Source organism: Oenanthe melanoleuca, chromosome 10 (genome assembly GCF_029582105.1).
Source record: "Oenanthe melanoleuca isolate GR-GAL-2019-014 chromosome 10, OMel1.0, whole genome shotgun sequence".
In the NCBI taxonomy this organism is placed as follows: domain Eukaryota; kingdom Metazoa; phylum Chordata; class Aves; order Passeriformes; family Muscicapidae; genus Oenanthe; species Oenanthe melanoleuca.
The window spans coordinates 15,197,772-15,220,343 of record NC_079344.1 but is presented as its reverse complement, the minus strand read 5'-3'; the positions used below and the strand labels follow the sequence as shown (position 1 = coordinate 15,220,343).

Sequence of the window (22,572 nt, the reverse complement as noted above, 5' to 3'; positions counted from 1 at the left end):
AAATAATAGCACCTGTGCTGTAAACCTGATGCATTGGTAGAGGTTTGTACTCTGTGGTGTCATAGAGCTGCTCTATTAACAAATGTGTCTCAGGAAAGCAACTACCCAGCCTTGCTTGGAGGGTCTGGACATCCAGTTTAGACAGTTGGAAAGTGCTGTGCAGGCACCATGGTTTGTTCCTCAGGGGACAAGAGTGAGTTTATTTTTCTGAGTGTCTATATAAAGTGGCTTTTTGTTTCCTCATTTGAGGGGTTTTAAAGCTTTGTTACATGAGTGATGGAAGGATATGTGATGCAAGAAGGGTAAGGTGTAAGTGGTAATAAAATCATCTCAATTAGTGAAGGTTTTCTCCAAACTGGAAGTTTTTAGAGATTCAGAAATCTTTGTATGTGCACATGACACTCAGTTCAGGCATGTGGTTTCTTGTTCATGGCATGGTTTTCTGAGGCAGGTCTGCCCTCTATGGTATGAACAGAGCAGAAGGGGTAGGAGGGAAATTAGTGCATCCCTTTTTATTGACGAGGAGGTGAAGTCAAAAGTGATGAAGTCCAAATGGTCAATAATTCAATGGCAAAACTGACACTGAATCCAGCTCTGCGTTTCTCCCAGATGTCTTCTCTGTTAAATCATTCCTCTTCACTTGAGGAGAGCAGGAGTTGGGTCTTTGTCATGGTCACATCTCCTGGCCAGGTCCCTGTGCCTGGAGCTGTGCTAGGCATGCATATGAACTGCAACTTGGTGAACATCTCTGTAATTGTTTTCTTATGGGAATCATTTAATGCAATTTAGCATCAGTGTTTTCCACAGCGAGCTGAACGATCAGATTACAGCATCTGGCAGGGGCTGAGAGAGCTCAGCCCGTTCTGGGGCTCAGCTGACACGTGGCATCTTCTCAAGCTGGAGTAACGTGATTGTAAAGCTGAGCCCTCAGGTTTACAGTCTTGAACTTTTGTCTTCTTTCACACTAGTCTTGGTCAACCCCAACCTCCAGCTCCAGGCAAGTGGCCATGCCTGCTGCTTTCCAAAGTCGTCAGTCTGGAAAGTGCCCTCACTGGTGCAGCAGGGTTGAGAGCTCCATGACATGGAGGAGACACATCAACGGATTATTTTTTCCTGAGCTTTTTCAAGTTTGCCCTTTGTTTTACTCTCATGGGCATAACTAAGTGGTGTAACCCACTTAGTTCCAGGCAGAATCAGTTTGTGGTTATGTCCCGGATTTATCAGTCTACTGCACTTGGAAAATATTTCTCTGTGCAAAGATTCATCTTGAATCTACTAGTAATGAAGCTACTAAACTATACTATGAGCTTTTTAATTAGATTACATGGTTTCCTAGAAAATTCATTTGGATTAAAACTCTGCTTAATATTGTCATAAAGGTCTGAATGCCCCCTAAGGGAGTTTTAGGAAAAAAAAAGGAGTAAATCATCCCAAAACATATCATGTGCTAATTGATAGCAAAATGTGTCATTGGGAGCAACTTCATTTTTGTAAATGAACATAGCCAAAAGCAAGGTCCAGACCTGCAGAAGATGGTGTGTTCAGGATGCTGCTCTGCTCCTGCAAGCACAAACCCACAGCCAATGGATCTGTTGCTTCCCAAAGTTGTGAAGGGCCCTTTTGCATCTGCCTCACCCCACACTGTCTTTCATATGCAGTAACTGCAAATCCAAGGAGAACAAACCCCACCAGGTGAGGGGACATCAGAAACCCTGCATTGCTGAGATGCAGCTTCAGGACTGGATTCACTGGAGATGAGATATGACTGCTAGGTACAACATCAGACATTCACTTGCTAAGCAACTTCCAGGCTTTCAGCACAGTAAAATCAGCCTCACAGGCTGCATCCAATAAATATCTCATCCCTCGTGGTCCCTCAGATGTGAATTCCCATCACCTGATGTGTTGACGGTTTCTGGGCACATTAGCATTAAAGATCAGCCTTCTGCTGTGCCCTCTCCAGAGGTGGTTGTTATGTTTTGAAAATGCCAGCTGTGTGGGAACAAAATAGCCAATCGATGATTAGCAAAAAATCAAAAGCAGTTCTGGGATAGCGGATAATTGTTAATGAAAAATGCATGAAGGCTCAGGCTTAGGGAATTGTGGGGTTTTCCATTAAAAGCTGTGAATAAAAATGACTGAAGGAGCTGATGATGTGGCTGCCTTGCCATGCAGCCCCTGGGCTGGGATGCTGCTGTCAGGGTGATGCTGTGCTGAGCTCTCTGAGGGAGAAGCTGATGGAGACTTTTGGTCTTTGGTGGAGCCATCACTGTGTCCAGCAGTGGCAGAGTCTGTTCCTCTATGCTGACCAGAGATGCCCATCTTGATCGTGAAGGGATTCTGATTGATCATGATCCAAATGCCTGAGAGGTGTAAGTGGAATTCCTAGCAAAATTCCCACCCGGCATCCCCAGCCCATCCTAGAAGCGGAGTACTGCTGCAGGAGGAAGGTGTGGTTACTGGCCAAGTTGGGCTTGTGTAAAATTATTTTACACATGGGCTTGTGTAAAATTATGTTTCTAGGTTATTACTTCCAAATTGACAATGAAGCATGAAATAGTCCCCAAATTTCCACTGTGAAAGGTTTATTGCTTTTCTTCCTTTGACCCAATCAGGTTCAGGGGGGTAATTTTCAGCCTGGAAGTGTATCACACTATGGGGTTTATATTGCCATAATAGCAAGGGACAAAGGCCAGCATCTTCAGAGAAGGAAAGCTCTCTAAATATTGATGTTCCAAGAAGATTATATTTACAAATTGTAATTAAAGGACTTCATTTGTTCCATCAGAAAAAGACTTTTTTAGAATTTGGGCTCAAGTTGCTTTCACTCTGCTTGGTGACCTTTGTAAATTCTTCCTCACTGGTTTGCACTTGGTTTAGTGCTCTGGAAATGTCTCACTTCTGGGGCCATGAATGTTCAAGGAGCATCAAGGGAAATATTCCTTCATAAACAAACATTTAGGACAACTTTGCTTTTCTTGCACTTCTCATGCTGTTAAATCCCGGTGCAGAAACAGAGAGGGGCCTTCAAGCACAAACATCCCAGCACTTGGGACCAGATAGCCCTTCTGGTACCAAACCCAGCGAAACCAGAGCCTGTGATTCACAAGGTGGCTTTTTTCTGTAAACCGTACTTTAGCTGGGTGTGGAAAGGTGCAGGTGGGTTTGTACATCCCTTCATGGTGCACATTCTCTACAAACACTTCAGTTTGTGTGGTTTTGAACCACATAAGGGAGGACAGGCAAGCTTGCAGTTCCTTACACTGTGAGTTTGAAAATGGCTGTAATTGAGAGAAGGGTGCTCTATAACAAATCATATTTCAGTTCCCAGAAGCATGACAAATAAGTATGTGGAGGATAGGGATGTGAACCTGCTGCTCCTGATATAATCATAATTTATGGGTTTGACTTTGGAAGACCCATGGAAATGGCCTTTGCAAGGAGATTCTCTGCACAAGCACACAAAGCCCTCTAAGCAGCGGGGAATCAGCATGATCTCGGCACCAAGCAGGGATCCTGTGGTGGGATCACACATCCATATCCCACAAAAAGGACCTGCAGCAACCCCAGATCAGCCAACAGCAACAGGCATCACTCTCTCCCTCTCATGTGGCTGCGATTATTTTGCTACCAAGTTGCCTGTGTAATTCCTCTGTGTGCTGCTCCACTGAGCTGCTCTTGAAGTGCATCGAGTCAGGAATTTAAGTGTTTATTCCAACTGTTGCACACAGCAAAATGCATTGGTAGATAATGATCCTTACACAGGAGGCTTCAAGGCAGGACTGAGCCCATAGTGGTGCAGCCTAAAATTAGTCTCCCCTAAATTAGGCTGGGTATTTCTCTTCTCCAGTATTTGTGCTGCTAACTTGGGAAAAGGTTTGGGAGACTTTCCATTTAGCAGCAGAGAGCTCTCCCAGGTGTCTGAATTTGCAGTCCTACCAATACAGGTTCTGCCATCCCATTCAGTAGCTTTTCCTGAGACATTTTGTGCTTCTCCATGGTCTTGAAGATGTAAAGACATTCTGCTTGCTGGGGCAGGATTCATTTAAGTCTGTGATTGTACTCTGTGGGTCATAAAATCAGCCTGCATGGCTGGGACCAGCTGGGACCAACATCCTTCCAGAAGCTGCTCTTGGGTGAGTCTGAAATCACAAGATTGGGCTGAGATCTTGGCCAGTGGGCTGCAGTACCAGCAGAATAGAAACCAGTCCTTCTGCATAACCCAGCCCAATTTCACGTAGGGACCCTCTGTATGATATTTAATTTCTGGATATGTAACAACATGCATATAGAGGGCTGGGAATGATAAGCAGTTTCCCTCTGGGTTGCTGAGTGTCAGTTTTCAAGCTTTGCACCCTAATTTCAGCCTGTATAAGGCAACCATCAGAATACAGGGCATTTCTGCAAAGCTGAGGGGCAAAGGCTCCTTCCCAGCACGGCACAGGCCAGAAGCCCAGGAACAGATCATTCAGTGTAGCACAGCACAACACAGGCCAGAACAAACAGAGCCAGAGCAGGGATGGGGCATCTGAATGTGGCACTGGTGGCTTTCTGTATCTGCTGGCATTCAGAATGCTGTCCCTGCTAGCCACAGCCTGCTCTCTGCATTAATTTCATCACACTCCCTCCTTTGTGCGCCTGTGCGCGCGCAGGCCGGTGCCCTCCCAGATGGGCCCCTCTTCTTTGTGCTGCTGAATCGATGAAGAGGCTTCCTTCAGTTCAGACTTTTTCAGAGGAGCTTTTGCAAAGCTGATCTCCGGTCACCGGCCTGGACCCCTGACCCGAGCCAGATCAGTCATCCTGACTGCCTATGAGCTGGGAAGACAGCTTGGGAATACTGCGGCTTTCGAGCAGCGGAGGCCTCTCGTTTCAGCTGAGCCGGGTGTGAATCTGCAGCGGCTCCTCTCCCCACTTCCATCAATGCCTGTCAGGGCATTGTGTGGAGATGTGATGGAGCCCTCGGCTCGCCCAGCGGCTCGGTGACCAGCAGAAAGCCTTCTGGCATCTCGCCTCGTCTGACGTGCTTGCGGCGCTGCCAGTCTGGCACTCGCGGGAAAGTTTTCCAGCAGCAGATGTCCCAAAGTGACAGATTTTTTTTCATGTTGACGGGAAGAAATAAAAGGACACTGCATATTTCAGATGGTTGACTCACAGAGACGCTCTCGCCTTCTCACACGGCACCTACAGATTTCCCTTTTGTTTGAGCTTTCTTAAGGAAAAAAAGAAAAAAGACAAAAAGCAGCAAAACCTGGGACTGATCACTGGCCCTGCTGTGCCACATCCTCCACATGCTGGGAGGTGATTCTCATAGAGCTGGTGTTTAGATGCTGGGCATTCTGTTCACCAGCTTCTCCATGCTCTCACATAGCCTAAAATCCAGCTGTTCTAGTGTCCCATTGCCTGCGTGTAATTCTAGGTAGCGTGGGCTCCAGGTAATAGATGGCCAGGGCTCTCACTGCACAGCACATCCAAACACAGCCAAGGAAATCTCAGTGAAAATGAACTTTCTGAAGCCTGAAGCAAGTTTCCAGTTATGTGCTGTGCCAACTTTGCAGAAAACACTGTATTTATTTCTTTTGACTTGACTGTACATGACAGAGACTCTGCTCAGCTCCAGGTCCTAGTGGCCAAGTGCCATCCTTCCAGGACCACTGGCAATCTGCACATCAGCTGTGTCCCACATCATTTTGCTCATCCTCAAATCCTCCCAGGAAAGAGAAGACTTTGGCCCAGAATCACAGCGCTGCCATCAGGCTTCTTGTACTGCTTTTCAGCCTAGCTCCCCTCTTCCTTCCTCCACACCTTTTTCTCTCTCTAAGCAAAGCAAGTAAATGCACCTGGAAGCGGCAGAGCCTAAATACTCTTTGGTCCAGATCTGCTTTGTGCTTGGGAAGCTTAAGGCTGCTCTTGACCCGTGTGCCAGCTTGGCCTTGCCTCTCTGGGTGCCCAGATGCACAGCAGCCACATGGAAATAATTCCTGCATTGACAGGGCAGAAGGAAGTGCTGCTGCTCCTTCCACACATCTGCTTTGTGCAGGGCTGGGAGTGCAGCTCTCAGATGGTGTAATCCTGCCTTCTGCCATCTGTCCTCACAGGAGTCAGCCCTTGTTGACACAGCTGAGCCACACATCGGGTCCTTCCTCCCCACGCCCTCTCCCAGCTCTGCCTTTCTCCTTCCATTTAATCAGATACGTTGAGCCCGTGGCTATGAGAAGAGCTTAGGACTGATTCTCGAAAATCACCATATCAGCTGAAACCATCACATTTGATATTCCATTTACAATGTTTCCAAGGAAACAAAGGCACAGGACATAAATAGATGACTGTTAAACATTTGCTCACTCACCATGGCCCCCGATAATTTGCAAGGCAGAAATAGGAATGTTAAATCAACAGTAATAATAAATTTTAATATAAGAAGACCAATATTTTACTGCAATTAGAAGAAGCATTTGTCCTGACGTAGTAGGAGGCAGTGGCAGGTTATTTATCATTTCCACTTCTAATGTTCAATTTTTCATTTACATGAAAGGCAGGTTTGATTGTGATTCTCAGAAAGCCATGAAGTGCCCCCTGCATCAGCAAGGATGCTTGGGATTTACTCATGTGCAGTCAAGTTCCAGGTCCACCTAGAATTTGTGTCTCTTTAGCAGCAAGTAGTGCACATGGATTTTGTTCAGTTTGGGTAATTTCTTACAGAAAAGTAAAAAAAAGCTCATGTGAGCTTCTGAAGTTTTCCCAAGGATGTCCTGTGTGTGAGAATACCCTCCCAGGACCAAAGGCATTGTAGACAGATTTTATCATAACCTGAGCTGCTGCCTCAGAGTTGGGTAAAAAACATCTCCAGTGTCAAATCTGCCTTTCCAGCTCCAGCTCAGAGCTGTACCCAGTGGTGACAGTGACCATCCCATGCCTTACAAGGGAGATACACTTATTTATTTAGGAGGCCTTGTGTCTGATAGATTCACATATTGACTCATGTTGATCCTGGCTTGGCTTTGGGTGGAGCTTTCATTGATGGGTCCCTGTTTGTGAGCAGATGTTAGTAAGAAAAGCTGCTTTGCATGTTCAAATGGCAAGACAGAGCTAATATGACACACAGTTATTTCTGAGTCAGTATTTGGTGTTGTTTTAAATACATTGGGTGGTGCAACCTTTGAGCTGGCTCTGAACTTGCTTCAGTTCTCCACAGCCATTGCGGAAGGGTCCTGCAGTGCAGAAGGGGCCTCCAGTTCACGTGGCCACATGTGCAAGGACTCTGGTTGTCCCTGTGCAAGGATGGGCACCATACTCAGGAATATGCTCATTTGGGAGGCTGGTACATGGCTGGCTTTTCCCCCTGCTTTAGGGATGTTTTCCAGGGTAGCCAGTGCCTGTCCTTTCTTGGATGGTGAAAACAGCATCTAAACCTGATATGGAAGTCCCCAAGAGCAGGCTGGAAGAACTGTTCGGTTTGTTTCCAACAAGCTTTGATGCACCAGCATTAAAAATACATTCAGAGGTTCTGCAGACAAAACCTGGGACTTGCTCATAAGCTTTGGCTTTTGGCTCATAGTGATGATGTTTCTGGAAGTGCAGAAGTGGGAGCTGAGGCTATAACCCTGCTGGATAAATCAGCTAATCCCAGTGTTACCCTAAGACAGCTCTAATGTGCTATAATGCAATTAGAGCATCACCAGAGGGCTTTCTGGCTGAGTTTGATTAGACTTGGCTAAGTAACTATAAGCGGTGCCTGGATGGGTCTCACTGGTGTGTACTGGAGCTAAGCCAGTTAAAGCTATTTTGAGTGTGTGCACTTGCCACAGAGCTGGCTCTGTGGTGTGGCTAGGATCTTCCTGAATGCACACCTTTAGATCCTGCTGGTCCCTGTCCCACCCTGTGGCCACATAGTTAAACCACAGTATCTGCAGGTTGAGACAGGTAATCTGCCCAGTCACAGGTTCCAGGGAATGATACATCCACCTCCTGGATTCTTCCTTCCCCAAAAGCACCAGCCCACAGCTTGCTGAAAGATTTCTGTGGAAGCAGAGGCCATGGGATGCCCTGCCATGGGAGCCAGCACAGAAAGCATGGCAGCCAGTGTGATGCTTGTCCCTCTCGTGTCCCCCACACAGCACTCTGTCCATCTATGGGATCAACCAGGCAGATGAAGCCATCTACCAGTGCCTGGCCGAGAACAGCGCAGGCTCCACGCAGGCCAGCGCCCGCCTCACCGTGCTGTGGGCTGATGGGCTGCCCAGCCCTCCTCAGGGCGTCAGGGCAGAGACCGTCTCTGCAACCACCATCCAGGTGTCCTGGGAAAAGCCCCTGCAGAACACCAAGGAGATCATTGGCTACGTGCTGCACATCCGGAAAGCTGCAGGTATGGTGCTACACCCACTGCCCAGAGCACCCTCAGCCTTCCTGTAATTTAGTAACACTGCCCACTAGGTAAAACCAGGTCTGCACTCTAGTGGTCCATGCTGCCATCAGTGTTTTCCGTCACCTACCAGTTTCTGAAGGGCAGAGATCATGCTGTAAATGCACTGTAAATACCTGCAAATACTAAATATACCATTGTAAATAGCAAAAGGGTGGGGAGGATGAAGCCGCATAATCAAATCTTGCTGGTCATATAGCTCTCTGACAAAGCATGCAGAAGTCACAGAATCAGAGAATCACAGAATGGTTTGGGTTGGAAAGGATCTTAAGGATCATCCAGTTCCAGGCTCTGCCACAGGCAGGAACATCTTCCACTAGACCAGGTTGCTCAAAGCCCTATCCCAACATTACCAATTTCAATGGCCTTGGAATGCAAGCAGAAATGTGTGTGAGCAGGTACTATCTACCCCAGGGACCAAAATTACTGATTGCAACATCTGTTTATTCCTTTTACCTCTTGTAAAGCCTAACACCGCTCAGTTCTCTCTCCCTTTGCATTTCAGATCCCGTAGAGATGGAGTACCAGGAGGCTGTTAGCAAGAGCACCTTCCAGCAGCTGGTGACTGATCTGGAGCCCTCGACCAGCTACAGCTTTTATATAAAGGCTTACACCTCGCGGGGTGCCAGCAAAGCCTCCGAAGTGACGGTGGTGAGCACGCTGGGGGAAGGTAAGGAACGCTCTGCGCTGGGCCCCTCAGATGCCGACACCCGCTGTGCGTAGCAGCAGCGCCGCTCACCCCGACACCGCCCCGCAGCGCTGTGCCACTGCTGCCTGTGGTGCTGCTGCTCCTTGTTCCTGCTGCTCCTTCTACTCTGGGATATTATGTAAAACTCACTTGTATCGTTGCAGGGGGGTTGACTGATTAAGCACAGCATCGCCTCTCCCAGCTGATGTTGTAGCAGGGGGTGAGTGCAAACCTGCCTGGCCTTGTGCATTGCAGCTGCTCTGGGCTGTTCCTAAACAGCCTTGCTAAATGCAGACTTCCTGCTCCAACAGCATCTCATTGTCTTCCAGCAGCTCTGGTACTCACAGCTTTTACTTGATAAGTGCCACACTTTTAAAGATTTTATTATTTTCTGCTTTATCCAGTGCAAATCACACTAGAGCTGAGATGTCCTCACCCACAAATCCCTGCCCTGGAGCAGCTTTCTGTTTCAGTGGGAAGTCAGGGTGATCTCTAAAGCCTTTTTTTCTTGACTTGGCCACCAGTTAGCTTCCCCAGTAAGACAATGGGTCTTTTAATACAGGACCCTTGCACACAGGTACCAGGTAGAAACCACAGTCCCCATGTGACATGTCAGTCAAAACTAGAAGAATGTTTTCCTAGAGACTCATGTCTTTCTGAATCCTGGCTTGCCTCAGATATGGAGACTAATTTCTTAGGAATCATTCTTATGAACATTCAGTAATTATGAATTTCCAGCAGAGAGGGCCTTGGGTGGGAGGATGTTATTTAGGATCAAATGGAAGTGTGTTGACTTCCAGGTGGAGGATCCGGTTCTCATTCTGTTCTCATTCTGTTCTCAGCCCTTGCAGATATTTATTACAGAATTTAAGCAAAAACACCAGTAAATCCTCACCCGCTGGGTTGTTGCTCTGCAAGTTTATTTTCCTTGGTACTCTGCAGGGAATCAGTCACCCTAGGAGTTTGTTTTTCCTTCCAATTTAGAGGCAGAAGGATGAGCTAAAGCAAAGCTTGAAACTCCTTGACCCAATGCTGGGTTCAGCCCCAGGAGCTACAAGCCAACTATGCTCTATAGAGCTTCGTGACTCTGCAGCAGTCCAGGTCAAGTGGGAGAGGACTTCTTGTCATTATTACCTTCAATCATGACAGGAATAGTTAGGTATCTGGTAATGGGATCATAAATTTCCTGGCACTCTGAAGTTTTAAGGTACCTCTGTCCTCCTATCCTTTAAAAAAGGCTTGTCCTGTGTAATGAAGCTTTAGGAATTAGCTCCCTGTCCTGGATGAACAAGCTTCAGATCACTCAACCCCAGCCTGTGTTTGCTTTGTAGGAAGGTAAAGATATATTTTAAAGCCCCAGTTCTGGTTTCATTTGTTTGCTTTGCTTTTCTGTTGCCTTCTGCTCACAGAGGAGAGAGCAGCTAAGAGCCATGGCCTGGTGGCTTTTGTCACCAAATTCAGGTTTCACTGCAGATTTGTCTCTTCTCATGGCCAAGCCATTTCACCCTCTGTTCTTCCAACATGCACAGAAGAGCTGTGTCCCCCCTGAGCTTGGGAAGCCGCTGGATCTGTGCTACCAGCCTCAGAAAAGGATGGATTTTCTAATGTGCCATATTCAGCAGCCAGGGACAGCTCAGTGGAGCCAGGGCAGCAGAGATGCTGCCAGCTGGACACTGGTCTGAGTGCCCATGTTATGCTGGTATTATTTGGAGCAGGAATATTAAATACTCCTCAGAAAACAGAGGAGCAGGGTTACTTTTGGCTTGGAGCCATCACATCTCAGGGCTGGCAATACGCTGAGCGCGCTTGGCTGAAGCCTCTGATCCTTTCTAGAGACATGGTGCTCCTTCCTTTGTGTCAGTGTTGATTTTGGATGGAAAGTAGAAGGGAAGATGCTGTAGAGAAGGGACTTGAGTGAACTGTGTCCTTCTCCATAAACCTCACTCTCCGGGAAGGCCCTCCTGCCTCCTCCCTGTCGTTCTCCTTTACGCCATTTCACAAATGCCGTGATATTTTAAATCTCAAACGCTCTCTGCTTCATTAAGCAGCACACACTCCTTGTTCTTGTTGTTTAATGCTTTTTAGGGTTTTCTCCAGGACTTTTTGACATTTCTCTAGGATGAAGACTGTTCCTTTAGTCATCTTCGGCTAAAGACGCCTTCAAGAAGAAAGTTGAAATGACCTGGGGAAAATTCCAAACAGCACGGAAGAGGAAAACAAGTATCCCAGCCCTTAGCATGAGGGAGATGCCTCACTTATATTAGCTCCATATTATGTCTAATATATACTTCTGTGAAGCACCTATCTGCTGGTGTGTATACATATATTTACACACAGACAGATAGATTCCATTGTATACACTTATTTGTGTAATCACATTATAAACAGCACGTGCATTCTGCGAGTGCATATACCTATAATCAGTATTATACATATATATATACTTAAAGTTTGAATAAATATGATATATTCCATATTTTGTAGGAGAGATATTCTTGTGGTTTTTATTAAATGTAAGGCTCTGCAACCATAAAATAAAGCCAACTCTTCACAAATCAGGATGGCCCACATCAGTGTTTCTTTGTCCATGGGATAATGTGATAGTTGCCCTTTCTGTGGTGTTTTCACCCGTGGCTGGAAAAGTGATGCTTTAAGCAAGGGTCCAACTTCTCAGAGCGGGGATTTTGCCCAGGAGGGAATTGGGAGAATAAGAAAAAAGGAGTATTTAATTGGATTGCAAAAATACACAGCCTTGGGAGGAATGGCACATTCTGATAGAAATAGAATTTACTCTGTGTTTTGCACCCAGGAATTGTTAAGTTCAGCCTTCCTAGCAATGAAATGCACATCAGAATAAATCCTATCAAGAAGGAATACTTCAGCCCATTTTTTTTCCCATTGGCAGCACTCAGGCAGGATGAGATCTCATTAATGTGACCCAGAACACTGGGTCTTTCCTCCTGAATCCACATGGAGATACGCAGCAGTCAGCAGGGACTTGTTCATCTCCATGGGCTTATTCAGAGCAAAGCCCCTGCAGCCTGAAGGAGGGCATCACTTTGGGAAGAGACAGGATTGCCCAGACCCTCCTGCTCAGCTGGAGAGGTATCCATTCTTCCTCTAAATCTCCTTGTGGGAAAGCTTGAGCTCTCAATACCCAGGAAAAGGCAAACAGTTGTGCTGTGCAGTTCTACTGGAAAACTGAGGAAATGCCCCTTTTAGTTCTCATCAGTCTTAGACTGACATGGTCACGTTTCATCTGCTTTTCCCCATCGCTCACTAATGGTTGTGCTGAACTCTGCCAAAGGCGGGGTTTGCACTGCTCATCCTCAGAGACCATTTGGGGAGAAACAAGCCAGAAAGCAGCTTTGGTCCAGTGCAAGTCCAGCAAGCCTTATATATGGGAACTGCTGAGCTTGTAATCATGTGGGATTGGAAAAATAACTCTACTTCAAAGCCTGGAGGCTGCTGGAGAAGTCGAGCTGTTCTGCTGGATGATTTTGCTGTGGGGTGAGCTGAGCTTGGTGCCTGGTGCCCAAAAACTCTTCTTCCTCCTGGTGCTGGAGCAGAGCCCTGGGTAGGGCAGAGCCTGCAGCACCTCATGCTTTGCACCTTCTGCATGGTGCCAAAGGCTGCAGAACTGATGGGAGAGTTTAGCCTGGGGTGTTTTGTTGAAATAAGGAAAACAAACACAGTGAAATGTCCTACTGAGACACATCTGGTATTGGTGTGATCACTGTAGGAGAAAGGGAGGGATGGAGGGAGCGGGAAACATGGACTGTGTGCCCCAGTGCTGCCCAGGGCATGAGTCTGGTCTTGGGGCAGAGCCAGTTTTGGAAAACCCGCATATCACACGAAAATTGGCTTTAATTTGCAGATCTTTGCCTCACAAGCCAGACTGATGGGGCAGGATGGGGCCAGGCAGCTTTTTGGGGACCTGGAAAGGGAATGGTCTGAACCCCTCTGCAGCACACCCCAAGAATAAGGGCAGGGTTGTGGGGCATTGACTGGAGCATGTTCCTGGTGGACTTTCAATCAGCAGCAGGGACATCTTCCCAGCTAACCCCCTGTGTGCCCCTCAGGCCAGGTAAGTGCCTGTCTCCCAAAACATGCCAGTCAGAGCAGGCTGCTCAGCTGTTTAGGGCTGTTGATGAAGATGACCCAGTTCTCTCCTGAGTCCCCAGCACAGTAACAAATCTCCCTCCTAAAGCTGATGGGGAGAGCAAGCCCCCTGCAAGCCAGTGCAGGTACCTAGCACACTTTTGAGACAGATGTCTCCAGCTCCATCCCTTCTGGTTCCTTCCTTCCAGGGGGATTAATCACTCTGAAAGGTCTGTGCCTCAGGGTGAGGGCAAAACATTGGAATTTGAGAACACATTGCCAAAGTTGCTGCATTCCTGCCCTGACCCGGCCAGACTGAGCATCGTATTGCAGCCAAAGTGTAAAAGTAGCTTCTGCTTGCTCATCTGAGCAGAGGGAACCCTTCCAAACTCCTGCAGCTCCCTGAAGAAGTTCAAAGCTGTTAAACCAGACTCTGGTCTGCTCGGATTTTTCTCAGTCTCAGCTGGCACATTCTTTGGTGCTGTGACTGCAGGGAAAGGCTGCTGGGGAACTTATCATCATGCAGACTGAAAAAGCACATACAACCCACTGTCTTTCTCTCTCTGTTTCAGTCCCAGCCATGCCATCCCTTTTTATTAAAGTCATTAACAGCACCACTGTGCAGGCGATGTGGGAGCCCTCCATCAAACTGGGCCAGCACGAAGGCTTCAAGCTGTATTACCGCAAAGTTCACCTCTCCCAGTACACAGGTCCAGTGCTCCTGGCCAGCAACGTCACAGCCTACAACATTACCCACCTGGGTGAGTATGGTGACACCTTGATCCACATCCTCTCCCCACCTTGTTGTGATTAGCAGGAGAGAGCTCGAACATGTAGCCCAACCCCTAAATTCTGCAGCTCACCCCCAGGTTTTGTGGGTGCATTCCCAGCAACAGGTACTTGTTTGCAGCATCTTGTATTTGGTAAGATGTTCTTTCCCCAGATAAGCATCACTGGGGGAGGTAAGGCTCATGGTTAACCTGAAGTGTCCCTCTTGTGTCCCCCTGGGCAGACGCGTCGGTGGTGTACGAAGTGAAGCTCCTCGCCTACAACCAGCACGGGGACGGAAACTCCACTGTGCGCTTCGTGTCCCTGAGGGAAACTGTGGAGAGGACAGGTGAGATGGGACCTGGGTCTCAGTGCTGCTTTGGGAAACAGCTCTGCAGGAAGGTGGTGAGGCCAAACACATGCTGTGTGCCCCCTGTGCCATCACCCTCATCTCACCTTCAGCCACTCAGTTATTTTCAGCATCACAAATAATGCTGAGGCAAAACTCTGCAGGTCTGGGATCACCTGGATGGCTTTTTTACCAATGGGGAGAAGACAAACCAAATGTTTTGCACATGCCAGGCTTGTCCCCTAAGCTTGGGACAGAGGCAAGGCTATGAACATGAACAACCCCCCAAGCATTCTTATGGCAGGTACCAGCTGCTGTCTTTAGGTGAGATGTGGTGCACTGAGCATCTCTGCTCTCCTGGAGCGCTCCTGGATATTTTGGCCTGGTCAAAAGGGAGGACATGTGGCTTTGGAAAGAGAAATGGCTGCAGAGCATGAGCCCTGTATTATGTGGCAGCAAAGGAGAAATCTCTAGAGGGAATTTCTTAACTGATCACACCTTTCATATTCATCTATGTGTAAAAAATATCCTGCTGCTCTTGGAAGCCTTTTAAGCCTCCAGTGGGAATATCTTCCAAAAGATAGTTATTACTCTTCTGTCGGTGCTAGAGTAAATACTAATCTCATTGGCATTTGTCTACTCCATCAGGTTTCAGCCTGCTCTGGTGTGGTGGCTGCCTCTTTCCTCCCACTTTAGCATGGCATATTGCAAAAATTAACATCTGAGTGGATTTTTTTTCATTAATTTTGTCTAATGGCAGTAGCCAGGTAACGGGGCTGGCTCACTACAGATATTCCAGTCCTGTGCTTGCTGTGTCTCTCTTTCTGGGGTGCTGGGAGCAAGGGAGGTGCATAGGCAGACAGCAAACCCCTGCTTCTCTTCCCATACACAGCTCCCAGCACTGCCCAAGGTTCTGACTTTGGCTCTGGGCTCCCCAAAAGCCAGAGGAACAACAGAAGAGTAGCACCACTGACCTCTCTTCCTTTTCCTAGCAGTGCTGAATCCTCCCTGTGACTGCATGAAAGATGAGCAGAACAATAAAACCTCCACAACTGGCATCATCATTGGGATCCACATTGGCGTCACATGCATCATATTCTGCATCCTCTTCCTTATGTTTGGATACCGAGGAAGGTAGGGATGCTTATGCCACTGCTCACAAGGGGTGGTGGTCCTGGGTACTGTGAGTGTGTCCACCAGTCGCACATCCCCAGTGCAATGTTAGATTTTATAGGATGGATTAAAGGATGAAGGAATGTAGAACAGGGATAAGGCAGATGCCAGCTTGGGGGAAGGAACAGGATAAACCACCTCTCTCACTCTCAGGCTCCATCTCTTTATTTTTCAGGCTGCTGATGTGCAAAAATGTGCAGGAGCAGCTGTCAACCCCTCAGATCCCCCGGAGCCAGCGGAGTGCCACAGGCCTTGTCCTGAACGGAGCCACTCGTAGGGACAGGGATGATCATGACTTGAACGGAAAGCAGCTGGATATGAACGAGCTGGAGAGGTTATTCCCAGCATCCCCATCCCAGGAGCAGCAGGAGAAGGGAATAACGGTAAGTCCAGCAGCATGGGAGCACACCTGGCTGTGCATCAGGGAGCTGTCACTGTCACTGCATTGTCCCCTTCTCTCTCTCCCCAGTCGGCTCACAGCCTGTCAGCCCCCCACGATGAAACCCAGATCTCCACACTCCCTCTGGATGAGTTCAGCATCATTGAGGAGCAGCCAGACCCCCTCCCAAAAAACCCCCATGGTAGCAGTGCTGCTGCTCCGGCTCTCGACCACGGTCCTGCCAATGAAGGATAAAACTGCCAAGACTCGAAGCCTCTTGTAGGAGTTACCAGAAACCAAACCCACGGCTGGTGATGTCTTTACGAGTTGTCAATCTCAGGTCAATTGAAGATTTCTACGGTCTGATTGTTATTTTTTTGTTTTGCTTTATTTTTATATATATATATAAATATATATATATATGTATACAGCCTTTTGGAAACTCTGTGAAGTTTATCTTTCTGACCTCTCTCGAGCCTCTCGATGTGTTTCTTCCAATGATGGCTCTCTGGAGACTGGTCATGATGGATTTTCCCCACAGCTGCTACGTAACAGACTCCTTGGCAGAGTTTGGCAAACTCTCCAGTCTCTGACAGACTGGGGATATGGTGGAGCCCCATCTTTTGGCAACCCAGACTTTTTCCTAATCAGCAGCTTTAGAACTACTTTTTGGATCTATCTTTTATTTCCAGAAGACTGGATTTGGAAAAATCCTTCTAACTTGACTCCAAAACTTGAGGCCCAGGAAGGCTGTTTCTCTGTGGATTTGATGATTTTGTACACTTTTGCTATTTCTCAGGATACTTTTTTTTGCTGATTGACTCTAAGTAATATGGAAAAAAAAAGGAAAAAAAAAAAGAGTGTGTGTGTGTCAAAGGATGCCTGAGGGCTACTGAAAGACTTGGACAGACAACCCGAGTGAACTCAGAACCTACCTCAACCGGAATGAATGTCTTCTGGGAAGCAGAAATACCTGCGTCTTCCTTCATGTTCAAACAAACAAGTAGCGTAGCACTTGGTCAGTACAAGCATGGTCCTACCTCAGCAGTCACGCTCTGTACCCGCCACCTTGGTGGCTTCCTTGTCGTCTTTCCCATGTAAAGCACTTCCAAACCTTTGAAAGCAATGTTCTACCTCAAGCGTGAATGAAACTAGTGCGTGTGCATGTGTGTGTGAGTGTGTGTGTGTGTCCTCCCTCTCCCCCAGTTCCTGCCTCTCCCACCCAGCCCCACATGAAGCACGATGCTTCACTGGTGTTATGAGCTTTACTTTTGGGGGCTCCGGTGTGATTTTGTGCGGCAGAGATTCATGTTGTGTGTGGTTTTTTACTTTAAAGACTGTTGGGGCTGTCACAGAACAGCAGTGCGATGCCCTGTGGCTCCCTGGCATCACTGCCTTTCCAGGGCTGATTTGGGCACTGGTCCATCCTGGGCTTTGAAGGGATTGGGGTGCTCAGATGCCAGTGCTGGGGCCAGGGCGCCCTTCTGCCCCATCAGTGTGCTGCTCCCCCAAGGCTGATTCCCAGCAGGTGATCTATGATCTGCTGGCATAAGCAGCACAACACACTCCTGGGAGGTGGGAACCTGGACATCACTGTCTTGTCCCAAAGCCCACCCTGCTATCAGGAGCACCCATGGGGAAACCCCAATAGAGCACTTCCAGAACCCCTTGAAATGCTACTGAGCTGCCCCCAGCTCCTTCAGAGCCTTTTCATCCACAGGAGAACATCCAAAGGATGAGTGGAGCCAAAAAAGGCTCAGTTCCCTGGGAGGGAAGAGGCAAGGAGGATGCTGGGGGATGCCAGAGCTGCCCCTTCCCCATGCTCAGAGTGGGCAGAGGAGCTCCTGACACCAAAGAGAGGGTTTGTCCCCTCCAGAGATCAACCACCAACCTGACACTGTGGAGGTTGGCTTGCATGGTGCAGCCTTGTGAGTCAGTGTGTGACCAGCATTGTCCATGGGTGAGATGGGGGCACACAGGGGGGACAGGGACACCAGGTGCCAGCTGGTGCCAGAGGGTAGCCCTTTCCCTGCTGCGTGAGGTGGTTAAATCCAGGCAAATGTGAAGGTTTGATCTCTTTGTGTAGGTGGTGGTAAATCAAATGTTGCTGTATTTGAAAGGACAGTAAAAGGAATCAGGAAAGGAAATGAATTTAAGTTTAAAAAAAAGTAAAAATATTAATTGTATTTTTTTAAATGGTACCAGTGGGAGAGTCCCTTGTGTCAAAAACACCCTCATCACCTGCCCAGCTGGCAATGGGATGTAACCAATGGCTGTGTAAATAGTACAATATGCAGAAGGCTGAGAAAATGCCTCTTCCCTGAGCTGAGTCCTGGTGCTGGGCAGGGTTACCTGGGAGCAGGACTCTGTCCTTCCACGTCACCTCATCCAGCTTGGCCCAAGCAGATGTAATGACACCAACCTCAAGAGCAAGGAGCTGTTCAGGCTTGGTGTTCCCAGCCCTCTTCCATTAAAATTCCTCTTCCTGTAGACATGCAGAACAGAAAAGATGCAAAAGATTAAATTTTGGCATTAACACCCCTAAACAGCCTATCTCCACCCCACCACAGAGGCTAAATAGGCTGTCAGATGATTCTGCTCACACCTGTGATGCTGGACCTGGAGACAGCCTGGGAAGGGACTGTGGTGGGACAGTGCTGTGTGAGACCAATAGCACAGCCCACCCCATCGCAGGAGCCAGGGGATGCCAGGGTTAGGGGAAAGCAGGAGGGAGGAGAAGACACCAAACAGCTCAAGTTATAACCTCATATCAAAGACAACCCAATCCTCTCCTGCCATCCCATTCCCACTCCAGCCCAGTTTTTCTTTTTATTGTTTTTTTTTGTGTGTATGTAATGCCGCCGTTCACATTGAATAAGTACTGTTGCCAAAGTGAACACAGAACCTAGAGTAGTGTTCAGCTCAGACTTTCTGGAGCTGTGAACATGCTATTAATTTAATATCATATTTTTGTGATATTTTAATAGTAACAAGTATTTGTCACTACTTCCTTTTATTAAAGGGAAATGCTGTGCCATTTGACTAGTCAGAATACAATAGTATGTCAAGAGTAGAGTTTTCTCTTTTGTTTTTTTTAATTATGCAGAAATATGGTGGCTTAAACCAATGCAGATCTTGTGTTGGTTTGAGATGGTTGAAGATGGATGTAAATCTTTAAAGACTATTTTTTAGATGTTTAGCTTTTCCTCTTTTTTGGGGTTTCTTTTCCGCTCTTGTCAATTCGTATTGTTGGGACCTAACACAGACAGTTGCGGCAGCTCAGTCCCTGAAAGGATGAGGCTGAAGTCTGGTGATCCATGAGTTCCATGGTCTTCCCTAAATTATCTAAGTCCACCAAACTGGGCAAAAAAACCCACTCAAAATTACATATTGGCTTTGTGTCTCTAGCTGCTGCTAAGCTGGAAAAGCAACATGTAACAGTCCCACTCGCCATATTGCAGTGCTTGAACAGGGCTGGAGGCAAAGCTGTCCCAACACAAAACTTGGGAAAACTACCTAGCATATGTCTGGCCCTTAATCTGTGAAATGAGAAGGAAAAAAGAATTTTAAAAGTGTTTGGTTTCAGCATGGGGGACAGTCTGTCCTTCGTTCATCCCTGGTTTTGAAGGAAGCTGATGGAATTTTGTTCTGTGTTTGAGCCTCAATTGTACTCAAGTAGACAAGTTGTACTCGGGTGGACATATTGTATTTGGGTGGATATGGGACAAGAGGTCCCTGTGTGTTGCAAATATGGGGCTGTGCCACAGGGAAGGGGTTGAGGCATCATTTGATGTCCCCAGACCAGAGGCTGAGGCAGCCAGACAGTCCCAGGGTGGTTTCCAGCACCCTTGACCGACAGCACCCACCTGCCAGCCAAAAGCAACACTCCCTTCACACTCCTTTACACACCACAACATTTAAGGAACAGCTTGACAGGTTTTTTATTCCTTTTCTTTCCCCCTACTTTTTCCTGATTAGAGGAATCAGTTCTACCCAGAGATAAAACCACTGGATCACAGGCGGTGTTGAATCCAATGCAAACCACTGGAAACCACCCATGTTTGGAGTAGGAATCTCATCCTGTAGTATTTTTCAAATAATTACAATAATTCAACCTGTTGCCTTTTCTCAGCTGATCCCAAAAAACCTCTTATTTTCTGGCTGTGGTGAGATAAAATTATAGGAAGGAATAAATATCTAAAAGCTGATTTTTTTTTATTTTTATTTTTTTTTAATTTTTGGTAACCCATAATGGGCACGAGCTATTCTTGGAGATCTCAAGTTAACCAGAGATGGCTGCTTCCTCAGGGATAGTATCCACATTGTATTTAGTTGAACAGGGAATAGTTTTATGCTGTGACAGGGTATATTCACACTGTTGGATTCAGGTATTTATTTGACTACCATTATCTTTTTTCTTCCTTGTTTTGTAAAGGTGCTGATATATTTAAGTGCTGGAACCAGTTTGGGAATTTTAAAGCTTCCACCCAAAATTATACCAAGGGACCGTAGGTTTTAATATGGCATTAAGAGGAGAGAAGCTATGAAGTGTTGTTGCCTCTGGATAGTGAAGGGAAGAGTTTTTCTACCAGTGGGGGTGTTCCTCTGGGATAACTATCCCATGGCATTTCTGGGGGGATCAGTGCGGTGTCCGAGCCCTCTCTGACAGCACTTAAGTCTGGGAAAATTAGTTTAAATAAAGGAAATTAAAAGCTTATGAAAACAAACGGGGGGAGCTCCTCACTTCATCTGTGCAAACAGTGTGTGGAAATGTATCCCTCCCCGTGCGGAGCAGGCAGGTTACAGATCCCATCCAGCAACTTGATGCTGGCTCATTTATTTCCCTCACCCACCAAATTTAAAAAAAGGGAAAGAAGAAGTAGGGTGCCTGGGCTGGAGCAGCGGGTGGGAGATGGGGACGAGTGAAGCACCAGCACCCCCAGCTGAGAGCACTGCTGGCACAGGGCCTGGCACTGAAACCCTCTGGAACACTGGGGTTCAGGGAAATGGCTCCAGGTTTACTCCAAGGGCAGAGCCGTGGCTTGGGCATCGTGTGGGAAGAAGGGATGGGGCCGGTGCAAAGCCCAGCAAGTCAGGGACAAGCCTGATTTCATGGGGCTTTGGGTCAGGGTCTGACTCAAAAAGCAAAGAGGGATTTGTAATTTGATCCTATTTCCATCAACTAAAGTTGCAATATCTTTATGTTGGTAAGAAAGTCATAAGAAAACCAATGCTAAACCTTTGTCCCAGTCTTTTTTGGGAATAAACTGTTAGGAGTAATACTAAAAACCCAAATTGCAAAGCACTTTTCTACTGTTTCTTTTCTGCCTTTCTTACTTTGAACTGTCTTGATATTGAAATCCCACTGATCCCATGATTGTTAGCTCTGTATTAAAAAAATAATAATAAAACCCAGGTTTTTTGTAGTTTGCTCTGTTTAGATTTTAGCCTGTGGCTACTTGTACAAGAAAAATAAAACTAGAATAAATGAGCCTGTGTGGAGCTTTTCTTTTCACATGCAGGCTGTGGTGTGGGGATTCAGGGTAACTTGGGGCATCACCACTTCAAGTGGATGATGATGAGTCTGATTCTTCTCAAAGAGCAGCTTCCAAAATTCAGCATTTTAAGGGCTGAAGGGTTTTTATTTTGATGCTTTGCTCATAAAACTCCAGCCAAGCCATCAGCAGAGTCCTGCTGGAGCATGGGGGCTCTTTGGGAGCTGGGTGAGATGAGACCTCCAGGGTCACAGTGTGACACCTGTGCTTAGAAGTGCAAATCAATTTCCAATTAATCTTGGCTCTTGCTGAGTTATCGCTGCAGCTGTTTTTCCTGCTGCCTGCAGTGCTAACGGGCCAGCATCTGTGAGGGTGGGAGGCCCTGGCACGGTTGCCCAGAGAAGCTGTGGCTGCCCCTGGATCCCTGGAAGTGTCCAAGGCCAGGTTGGACAGGGCTTGGAGCACCCTGGGATAGGGTGGAAGGTGTCCCTGCCTGTGGCAGGGGGTGGGAACAGAATGATTGTTAAGGTCTCTTCCAGTCCAAACCATTTTGGGATTCTAAGGTGAATCCTTGCCCAAAGCAGGCTGTGAACCATGAGCCACCCTCCTGCCACTGTCCTGTGTGCTGCTGCTGCTGCTGCTGCCCTCAATGCCAAAGGAGAGGCACATTAGAGGCTGTGGGGAATAAATGAGCAAGATTGAGCCCAGCAGCCCTTTCTAAAGGGTTTTCAATAAGTAGGTGAGTAAAAACAACTCCCCGAAGCTCTCGGAACTGCTAAATTGCAGCATGGATTGTCTAAATATATACTTCATAATAAATACCAGCATAAAAACTGATTTTATTTCCCAGTGGCAATGCAAGAGGTGAAAAAAAGATCAGAGTGGGCTCACTCTGGAGATTTTCATGTAAGTTCAGTGAAATCTGGTACTGCAGATAGCAGCTGCAGAGTCAAGGTACTGTATAGAGCTTGCAGCTTTCATTAAAAAGGACTTTCCCTGCCTTCATGGCAATAAAAAAACAGGTTTGACAATATTAATCTGAAGTCATAGAAACTAAGGAAATAAAAAACCCCAAGCAATACATTTAAATCACTTTGATTTTGGACTGTTGGAAATATTAAAAGTCCTACTTGAGTGCTCAAAACTCGTCTTTAATAGAAGCAATCTCCTTTTGACCATGTGCATTCAAATTTATGTTGG

At 47.0% G+C, this 22,572-nt stretch overlaps 1 protein-coding gene across 1 annotated transcript in view; it reads left to right on the top strand.

Annotated features, from left to right (window-relative positions):
• The window catches only part of IGDCC3 (immunoglobulin superfamily DCC subclass member 3), a 94,873-nt gene extending 78,714 nt beyond the window's left edge, over window positions 1-16,159 (top strand). The window contains exons 8-14 of the mRNA XM_056499789.1: window positions 8,115-8,362; window positions 8,925-9,089; window positions 13,781-13,969; window positions 14,221-14,325; window positions 15,321-15,459; window positions 15,674-15,881; window positions 15,968-16,159. Of these exons, the coding sequence (XP_056355764.1) occupies window positions 8,115-8,362; window positions 8,925-9,089; window positions 13,781-13,969; window positions 14,221-14,325; window positions 15,321-15,459; window positions 15,674-15,881; window positions 15,968-16,132 (1,219 nt within the window). The 3' untranslated portion in view covers window positions 16,133-16,159. The remainder of the gene's footprint in view (window positions 1-8,114; window positions 8,363-8,924; window positions 9,090-13,780; window positions 13,970-14,220; window positions 14,326-15,320; window positions 15,460-15,673; window positions 15,882-15,967) is intronic.
• The last annotated feature ends 6,413 nt before the right edge of the window (window positions 16,160-22,572 follow it).